Source organism: Microplitis demolitor, chromosome 5, assembly GCF_026212275.2.
Source record: "Microplitis demolitor isolate Queensland-Clemson2020A chromosome 5, iyMicDemo2.1a, whole genome shotgun sequence".
Classification (NCBI taxonomy): Eukaryota; Metazoa; Arthropoda; class Insecta; order Hymenoptera; family Braconidae; genus Microplitis; species Microplitis demolitor.
In genome coordinates this window covers 7,803,685-7,814,095 of record NC_068549.1, presented here as the reverse complement: position 1 = coordinate 7,814,095, position 10,411 = coordinate 7,803,685, and the positions used below count along the sequence as shown (strand labels likewise).

General features: G+C 28.8%; 2 protein-coding genes across 5 annotated transcripts in view; one reads left to right on the top strand and one right to left on the bottom strand.

The window, feature by feature from the left end:
- Window positions 1–1,092: 1,092 nt before the first annotated feature.
- Window positions 1,093–5,261, top strand: LOC106693917 (eukaryotic translation initiation factor 3 subunit C-like). The gene is made up of 5 exons (XM_053739329.1): window positions 1,093–2,695; window positions 3,717–3,910; window positions 3,997–4,200; window positions 4,277–4,415; window positions 5,089–5,261. Exons 1-5 carry the CDS (start codon window positions 1,093–1,095, stop codon window positions 5,214–5,216), a joined length of 2,268 nt encoding a protein of 755 aa, XP_053595304.1. The 3' UTR covers window positions 5,217–5,261.
- A 655-nt stretch (window positions 5,262–5,916) lies between these two features.
- Window positions 5,917–10,411, bottom strand: part of LOC103569513 (transcription factor cwo) — a 36,472-nt gene continuing 31,977 nt past the window's right edge. For all 4 annotated transcript variants that reach the window (XM_008546850.3, XM_053739153.1, XM_008546847.3 and 1 more), the window contains one exon: window positions 5,917–9,097. In XM_008546850.3, the coding sequence (XP_008545072.1) occupies window positions 8,547–9,097 (551 nt within the window). In that variant the 3' untranslated portion in view covers window positions 5,917–8,546. The remainder of the gene's footprint in view (window positions 9,098–10,411) is intronic.

Below are 10,411 nucleotides of genomic sequence, written 5' to 3'. Positions count from 1 at the left end.
TCACATACACAACCAAAAATTTGCAGACATAAAATTTTCACAAGTAAATACAATATATATGCACTCACGTTGAATGTAGAGACGTACGCTGAAATGCATGATAAATTAGATTTTCAATTATATTTTCCATCAATTAATATCTAATTTACTAACTATTCAGATTGATGCTGTATATTAAGATTATTCACAATATCAATATAGATTATTTTATATAAATTTCATAACGACAAGTACAATTAAAAGTTCATATTTTGTTTGATTGGATATTCACTTTTTTTTTGTAATAAATCTTAAATTTAAATGTTCCCGGGCATCTGGAAGGAAATCCCACTGCTACACAAGTATTAATGCGCATGCGCGACATAGCTACACTGGTAATGAGATGTTAATTAATTAAAATTGACAATAAAAGGCAATAAGACGTTAATTATGATCAAACAAACGAAGATTATGAAAGAACAAACGAAAATGAATATTTTTTTCTATAAACTTTCCAAAACTTCCATCAACAAAAATATGGCTGAAATTTATAAAAATTTTCATTGCAAAATTATTTTAGCCGGTATATTGGTAGTTTTTCGAAAAGCTACCAGATATTTTTGAATTCAGCAGGTCAAAATTTTTTAGTTAAGCCACCCAAAGAAAAAAAGAAATATATAAATTGAGAACGACAAAGAATACAATGACGAAATGATCAGTAAATACTATCATTCTAAATAGTCATTTTTTATCATTAAATTATAAATTACTACAGGATAAGTATGCAAATTTCTTGTCTATGCGGAAACAACGAATATTTGAACTTTAAAAATTGTAATTAATACTTAGAAAATTGACGACACGTATTATAAAATTTATTTTTTTCAAATGTTAAAATTCCCCATATCGACACCCGGGTTCCCGGTTATAATTTCAAACACTAATTTTTAAAGTTTATTTTTTTCCGTGCAAAATTCTCTTGTCAACCTTTTAAATCATACTGGCGTCCAAACTCTAACCCAAGAAATACACTTGAGTTTGTATTATTTATAAGATAGCAGTTTGAAAGCTTTATTTTTGGTATATTGATGATTGAAAAATATTTAAAAATTGATGCCATCATATCTGCTTAAAAAACTTAACACAAAAGATTTTGAGGAAGAAATCGCTAAGTTCAGAGAAAATCCAGACTTAGACGATTACGAAGAAGATGATAAACCGAAAGAAGATTCAGAATTTGAAGATGAAGAGGATCGACCTCCAGTTGTTAAAAAATCTGGATCAGAAGTGAGTGTACCAGATATACCGAAAATAAAGAAAGCTTCGATGCCAGATGACGATCAAAGCGAAAGTGAATCTGACTGGGGCAGTGATTCTGATAGCGATAGCGAAAGTAGTGACGATGATGGTCAGTATCAGAACATTCTCGAACGTTTCATTAAAAAAGCAACCGATAAAGATGATGATGAAGACAAAGCTAAAAAGAAGGAACAGCGTAAAGAGCGGAAAGATAAAGAACGGAAGAAGAAGCGCGATGAAGATGATGATGAAGGTGAATGGGAAACTGTCAAAGGTGGTCTTGTTGTTCCGTGTGAAAAACCTAAAATGTTTGCTAAAGATGCTGAAATAAATGTACCAGCTGTACTGAAAAAACTTAGCGAAATAATTGCAGCGCGTGGTAAAAAACGTACTGATAGACGTGAACAAATAGAGTTTTTATATGAACTACTATCCATTGCTGCATTACATAATCTTGGCCCAGCAATTACTGTAAAAATTATATTCTCAATAGTATCTTCTATTTTTGATTACAATCCAAAGGTATCAGATGCAATGAAACCTGAATACTGGTCTAAATTATTAGAGCGCATTTCAGAAATGCTGGGTATACTTCTTGCTAATCCTGATATGCAAATTGCTGAACACATTAATGAAGACGCTGAAGAATTTGAAAATCCTCCATTCAAACTTCATGGATGTGTGCTTACACTCGTTGAACGTTTGGATGAAGAATTCACGAAACTTTTGAAAGAGTGTGATCCTCATAGTAACGAATACGTTGAAAGATTGAAAGATGAAAAACAAGTTGCCAATATTATTGATAAAGTTCAAGAATATTTGGAACGTCATGGCAGCGTATCAGAACGTTGTCGTATTTACTTACGAAAAATTGAACATCTTTACTACAAATTCGATCCGAATGTATTGAAACAAAAAGACGGTGAAATTCCAGCAACCGTTGTTACATCTGTCCAGGTTATGGAAAAACTTTGCAAATATGCCTACGCTTATGATGGAACTGACCGTCTTCGTACCCGGGCTATTCTCGCCCACATATATCATCACGCTCTTCATGATAATTGGTTCCAAGCACGTGATCTTATTTTGATGTCTCATCTTCAGGAGACTATCCAACATTCTGATCCTGCAACGCAGATTCTTTATAACCGAACGATTGCACATCTTGGTCTGTGTGCATTCCGACATGCCAACATCAAAGATGCTCACAACTGTCTTGTAGATTTGATGATGACTGGTAAAGTTAAAGAATTATTAGCACAAGGTCTTTTGCCCCAACGGCAGCATGAGCGTAGCAAAGAACAGGAAAAAATTGAAAAGCAACGTCAGATGCCGTTCCATATGCACATTAATTTAGAATTACTTGAGTGTGTGTACTTAGTATCTGCAATGCTGATAGAAATTCCCTACATGGCTGGTATGTAATTAATTTTATTTTCATGTTAACAGCATCGGAACTTCAAGTTTCAGTGTCTTCAGCCAGTCGTAACAAGTTAATTTCAAATAATGCCGCGAACAAATATTAGCAAACGCGTAAATTACGAATGTATTTAGTCAGCTGGCAGAAACAAATATTTTTCTTACCATACCTGCGTTGAAAGTTAAAATTTTTACCCTATTTAGAGGGAAAAAAGTCGTTCTTTTTTTTTATGACAAAATAAATGATGCAAATTAGCGTATGCGGCAGAGGCAAAAATTTTATCTTTCAAATATTAATCTGGTGAAATAGTATATTACACACCGAGGGAGGAAAGTAGATGTCCTCCGTGGTGTGTATACAATTTTTCACCAGATTTGTACCTCAAACTTAAAACATTTTTTTATGTTTTTGGGAAGAATGGCGCATGCCCTAATTTTTATCATTTTTTTTCTTATAAAAGAAAAAAACGACTTTCTTCCCTCTGAATAGGGAAAGAATTGGAACTTTCAGTGGAAAGTAAGACCAGGTAAGATATCCCAATTCGCGTGTCTGCTATCTTTGCCTTCGGCTCAGCTAGACAATTATACATGCGGATTAAAATATCATACTTTCCTCCCTTGGTTTGAAATATATATGACATATGTATAGTTTTCTGCCCGGTGACCGAAAGCATTCACAATTTAGACTCTGATTAAGTTTTATAAAAATAATAGTATTTACAGTTTTTGCTTGATTAAAGATTGCAAATTACATTGTTCACTTCCAATCACACCATTGGTTTTAAATTAACTTGTTCTTGACTGGGCGCTAACACTAAAACTTTAAGTTCCAATGCAGGCAATCAGGAAAAATATTGTGTGTAACTCAAGATAAAACACGATTTCAAACTGTGGGTAATGTTAGCCAACTTTACTCTGGTTCGAAATCGTTTTGTTTCATCCCTTGTCACACAATATACTATTTATTTTATTTAAATTTAAATAATTATAAAAAATATAATATGAATTTATTTTTATAGCACATGAATTTGATGCAAGAAGAAGAATGATATCTAAAACTTTCTATCAACAACTGCGATCTAGTGAACGTCAATCGCTTGTAGGACCACCGGAATCAATGAGGGAGCATGTTGTAGCTGCTGCTAAAGCAATGCGTAATGGCAATTGGTCAGCTTGCAATAATTTCATTATTAATGAGAAAATGAATGCTAAGGTACTTAATTTGATAGATATTATTTTTTTTTATTCTTATACATTAAATGTTTTTATCATTCTAATACTTGAATTATTACTAAATAGGTTTGGGATCTATTTTATCAAGCTGATAAAGTTCGTGCAATGCTCACTCGACTAATTAAAGAAGAAGCTCTAAGAACTTATCTTTTCACTTATTCTCATGTTTATGATTCGATTTCTATGCCAACATTAGCTGATATGTTCCAACTAAAACGACCCGTCGTACATTCCATTATCAGTAAAATGATTATCAATGAAGAACTTATGGTAAAGTTTTTATTTTTATTTACCTTTATTTTAAATAAATATTTGTGTATTAATAATAATTTTTTATATATTATAGGCTTCTTTGGATGATCCATCTGAGACAGTTGTTATGCATAGAAGCGAACCAAGTCGTCTACAATCATTAGCTCTTCAACTTACTGATAAAGTTAACAACTTTGTTGATTCTAATGAAAGAATTTTCGAAATGAAACAAGGTAAACAATATATTCATCAAAAAACAAAAAAAAATGGAAATAAGGACACTTACACAGTAGAATTTCTGTAAGTTTAACTTCAAGAGAGACTTCAAAAATTTCGAGTTTAAGTTTTCGACTTATGGAAGATTTCGACGGACGAATTTTGTAAGGGAATATTTGACTTGTAGAAGGGTTGGAGGGACTCACTGATTATTTCGACTTATAGAGGTTTTTAATTTCATGGTACTGAAAGTTAGCCAACTTCTAATAATTTTTAGATTTTTTTAGAAATGACATTATAGTAAAAAAAATATTTTAAAAAATTGCACTTATAGTTTTGTGAATTTTCTACATGTGCATAGGTTTTTTTTTTTTTTTTTTTTTTTTTTTTTTTAAGTAATTTAATTGTTGAAAAAAAAAAAAAATCGAAAACTTGTTAATTGTTCATTAACTTCAGGAACAAAACATTTTGTCGAGTTATCGAGGTTTCGAGTTATCGAGGTTTCGAGTTATCGAGGTTCGACTTAAAGAAGTTCTCCAGTGGTCACAAATACTGATAAAACATTGGCAAAAAATAAAAAAAATAATAGCACATATATAAGTCCTCATGTCCTATTAATTAATTAGAGATACTGTGTATGGACGTAAGCAACAAAAGTACATATTATTAATCATAAATTCTTTTTTTTAGGCAATTTCTTTTCAAGAGGAAACCATGGAAACTTCCGTGACCGTCAAAATTATAATCGTCAGGGTGCAGACTGGAATCGTCAAAGACGAGACCGTGATCGTAATCGTGAAGAAAATCGTAACTATTAAGTTGTTTTTTAAAAAAAATTAAGATAGCGATGGCCTAAATTATAAATGTAACCCACAAAATTGCGAACATTGACTTTTTCACTGTAATTAGTTTTTTTATAACATAAAAAACTTATTGGCGTAAAAAAGTCAATGCTCAAAATCATGTCATTAATTAATTAACCTTTGTGTTTATTATCTATGGCTTTGTAATGTAATTCATTACCACTTTTATTATTATTTAAATGTATTTAAGCTGCATTTATTATTATTATTAAATATTTATCCATATAACTTTAAACAATTCAATCTTATAAGTTAGATTTATTATACATTATATCAATAGTGTCATTAAATCAATTAAATCAAATTTTTTTTTTTTTTTTTGTAAATATAGAATACTTTATTATTATTATTTATTTTCCTTAACTGTACAACATTATGTTTTTTACAGATTATATCTTATATATATATTATATATTTACAATATAGATTACTTTTTTAACATTAATTTTAAACATTTAAAAAAAAAAAAATAAAAACTTGAAAAATAAACAAAGTTCTTTTATAAACTTGCATTTTTTAATTTATTTACTATTTTAACTCAACATCATAATAATGAATATAATTTTTATAATTATTATTTTTAATTTACTATTATTATTATATCAGCATCACTGTGATAATGAGAAATTACTGATTGGTTTTATTTCTTTTTTTTTTTTTTTCATAAATCAAACAGTACTCTGTACTTCAACTATACACTTAAATTAATTAATGTGATTAAATAATTATAATTTAATCACTTCTTTATATAATTAATATAATATTTAATTAAATTATTAATTTATTTAATTAAAATTATGTAAATTATTACAAGCTCAGTGCTTTGGAGTAATCAGATTTTGAATTTTCACATTTACTCCAGGTCTCTTATTATAAGTTAACAATTATTTATTTATTTATTTATTGTTTTCCTTAATATTTTTCCATAATAATAACCATAATTTTTATTATTATTATTATTGTTGTTTTATCATTATTATTAATACTTATATTTTATAATATAAACTTAGTCACTATTATGAGCAAATGGTGAAATTCTTCAATTTGTAGGTTACATTTTATTCAGATATTTTATTATAGATATTATATTTTTTAGAGATATTCAAAAACAGTCGATTATTTATAGACATATTATTTTTAGAGATGTTTATTTTCACATAACTTTTTTATATACGTGTTTGGTTATGCAAATGTTGGTTTGTAGGATTTTTTATTTTTATAGTAATTTTTTTTTAGTGACTTTTTAATTTAGTTTTTTTTAATTATTCATAATTATATATATATATACACTAAAATTATTTAGTAATTTTTAAATAGTGACCATATTTTTATTAGTGATTTTCAAATATAGAGACATTTTTTATAGGGATTTTTTTTTATTTACTTATTTTACAATGCATATTTATAATTTTACATTTTATTAATTGTATATATATTTTTAATTATTGAATTTTTTTTACAACTTTTTATTTTTATATTTTTACATTTGTATGAAAGTAGTAACATACATTTTTATTTTGAGACATTTTTTTTTTCCCGATTCTATGCTACCCCTCAAGAATTATTGGCCAGTATTGTACCCACTGGGTAAATGCGCCAGACCTCTTTTAACTTAGCTGCCTTATTAACATGACCAAAATCTCTAGACTGCACATGCGCATTTAATTGAATCAACACACGCATGTGCAGATCAACGCCACGTCAACGTCAACTGAATGTGAATGTTATAACCTTAAATATCTCATTAATTGATACGACATAACACCAAAGATGACTTTTTGATGACAAAGTATTCAATTTCATAAAGTAGGGTGAGCACCAGTACCCATTCCCTAATCAGTAGCCAGCCAGTCACATACTTTAACATTAGTTAAAAATATATGTAGATATAATTTAATATAAAGTGGCTGGCTACTGGTTAAGGGCTGGGTACTGATGCTCTTACCCTAAATCTTTTTTAATAATAATAATAAAGTAAATTATTTTCATAACTTTGACTGCATGATGCTGACACTAGACATTTAACGGCGTTTTTCTTCATGCCTTCATTTTATAAACTTTTGTATAAAGTCCTCCCAGAGATCGAGTCACTGTCGGTTTTTACCCCCTCTGTTAAAAATCAAGTATATTCTCGTGTTGTTACTACACATTTATGTTAATGTTAATGTAATGTTAATTAACACTACAAGCCGAAAATTCACGACAATTCTCTATGGCGACTTACCTTCTGAGAGGACTTTACATCTAGTGACATTGAGTATAATACCGATTCCACGTGATGTATGAGATACTATTATGGTTCGAAGTTGAAAAATCAACGATTCTATTCACATAAATATTTTAGTTTGATATGATGTTAATTAAAAATTAAAACATAGAATAGAAATTTCTATAGAAGCATTTTTTACTATATTATCTCGCCCAAATAAGAACTTATTTTTATTGTGTATCTATCAAAGTAACGTTTACACCGTCGGTATTGTGATCATTCTAATTCACACAGCTAAAAATTTAACACCGTATTATATATAATACGGTGTTAAATTTTTAACATATATAGCGTAACTTTCACGCCAGCAGTGTTGAAAATTTTCACATCAAATTATTTACACCACACCGCAGACTGAATTTTTTACAGTTAACACTCAAGTAGACGCTCTGATTAAACATTCCCATAAATTCTTATAAAATTGATTTTTTATCAGAAATCAGCTTCGAAAATACGGTACTTTGTATCAGAATTTAAAAGATACCTTCAGTTAAATTTATCAAAATATTTTACACCCAATTATTGGGACTCAGTCATTTATTGGTCGAGTTACCCTATCCATTATTTTTTTTTTAACAGGAAAGACATTATTTCAATCATTTCAGCTTTGAGCATATTTTTTTATTAAATCATTTTTTAGAAAAATTGAACAATTTAATTATAAAATATGATTCAAGAGCATAAAAAATATATTTAAATATTTTATCTGAATAAAACATATAATATATATTAAAGACATTGTTTTAAAAATTATGTGACTAATAAAAAAGTGAATACTCGAAGGGTTGACAAACATTGATAGTTTAAAAATAATACGGTATTAACATTCAATCGAGTCTAATCAATACGTTATTTATTATTGTATAAATAAATGCTAATAGTCACCTGGTATTTATTATTACTATATATGTATATTCGTTTAGTGGTTTATTACCGTAAAATTACGTAATTATTTAAAAAAATATATATGCTATCACGTGACGTTTGAAGTTAGTTGAGAGTATTCGATATTATTATTACAAATGATCTTGATGTCTAGGACTATATTGAGGTGACCACGCTGGAGTAGTCGTCTGATTGAAATTAACGGATATCGTCACTGGATGAAGTACAACATCAGGTCCTGTATCAGCTACATAAGACATGTGTGGTCTAATAAAGCCAGAATCAACTGTCAGTGGAATATAAAATGATCCAGCTTCATGTAAAGCAAATATTGGTACGCCGTGTGACTTTTCTGAAGTGGGTAATGGGCTCGACTTTATTCTTTCTGCTGAAAATCTTTGTTTTATCGAACTCTTAAATTTATAATTTGACGGCCTGGGAACTGATGAAGATGCGGTATTTGAATGTGTACTGTGATTACTGTCATCACTGACTATTGTAGGAGGTGGAATAATAGGTTGAGGACGCTCTGAATCACTCAATGAACTAACTCCCGAACTTGAACCACGATCTGAATGATTGTTTGGCGGACTAAGTGTTGGAATACTTGTGTGAACGAAATTCGGAACACTTGCATCATTTAACGTTGGCATTTCTGGATGAGGAAATCCTAGTCTATCACCTATAATAATTTATAAATATTAATAATTACACTTATAAATAAATAAAAAAAAATTAGCACCTAAATGACACGCGTCAGTGAAATTAAGTATGCGTCGAACGGTAACATGTAGACCTCGGCACCAAAAAATTACCATTACCCCAAGAGTGCTTAAAATTTCTCTTTGAATAAAATAGAGTCAATTTAACACCGCGCGGTGTTAAAATGAAATAACATCAGAGTAGGTGGTGTAATTTGGCAGTGTTAAATCGGTGTAAAAAAAAATTTCCACGTATACACAGAAAAAAAATTAACTTGGTTCAAGTAAAATATTTTCTTCAAAATATTATTCTTGTTTCAAAACATCTAAACTATTTAATTAAAAAAAAAATGAATCTTGAATAAATAAATTATTACTCTTCAATGGAGAATAAAAATTTTTCTTTCAAAAATGTTACTCTTGAATAAAGCGTTTTTTGTTTTCAAACAAAATGCATATTTATTTCTCCCAATAATTTTTTTCTCTTGGTTTGAGGCCAATAATATTGACTCAGGATGATACGGACTTAGTTTGAGTATGGCGCATTTTTTGAACCAGGATGTTCTTTACTCGATCCAGAAATATTTTTTAAAATGATTAATCAGTTTATTACTACAATAGTTACTCATACTAATATTTGATTTGGAAGTTGAATGCATATTTTTATTGTAAAAAAAATTTATTTATACTAAAAATTTAAAAAATATTTTTGTTTTATGAGCACATTTTTAATAATAGAAAATTTAAGGTTACCCAGTAAATAAGCATTGACAATTAAATACATTTACTGTGAAAATCTTTAAAGTTTGAACACAGTAATTATTTACTACTTTAGGCATTATAATAACGAACTTTGTTCATATTTATATACATTAAACATAAATAATTTTCAACGGTAAAGAATATTTAGACTAGCGACGGTGTTATTTTAACACTGCTTTCGGTGTTGAAATTTAACACGGAAAATTTTAACACCTACACCGCTTGGACTTACCCCGTTTTTTTTACAATGTAGTGAAAAGTATACTACTATTTGAATTAGTGTCATACTTCTCATTAATAAATAGTGAATAGCTAGCATTTTTATTGTCTCAAATTTAAGAGAAGAGAAAAAAAAAAGCGGTAAAAAATGTCATTTTACTTGAATACGCGCCATTTTTTTAAAATTCCAATACTTAAAGCAAAAAATTAGAATTTTGCACCAAAAATTGACTACTTCAAGATAGTTTACGTTCCATAAATGGGTTTACCAAAAAGGATCTTTATTTTGAAGTATCAATTGTTAATCGATGATA

Bases quoted from the DNA above. Each gene is read 5' to 3' on its own strand.
- LOC106693917 (XM_053739329.1), top strand. From the start codon at position 1,093: ATGCCATCATATCTGCTTAAAAAACTTAACACAAAAGATTTTGAGGAA. The intron at 3,911-3,996 runs GTACTTAATTTG...ATTACTAAATAG, and splicing joins ATGAGAAAATGAATGCTAAG to GTTTGGGATCTATTTTATCA. The intron at 4,416-5,088 runs GTAAACAATATA...TCTTTTTTTTAG, and splicing joins AATTTTCGAAATGAAACAAG to GCAATTTCTTTTCAAGAGGA.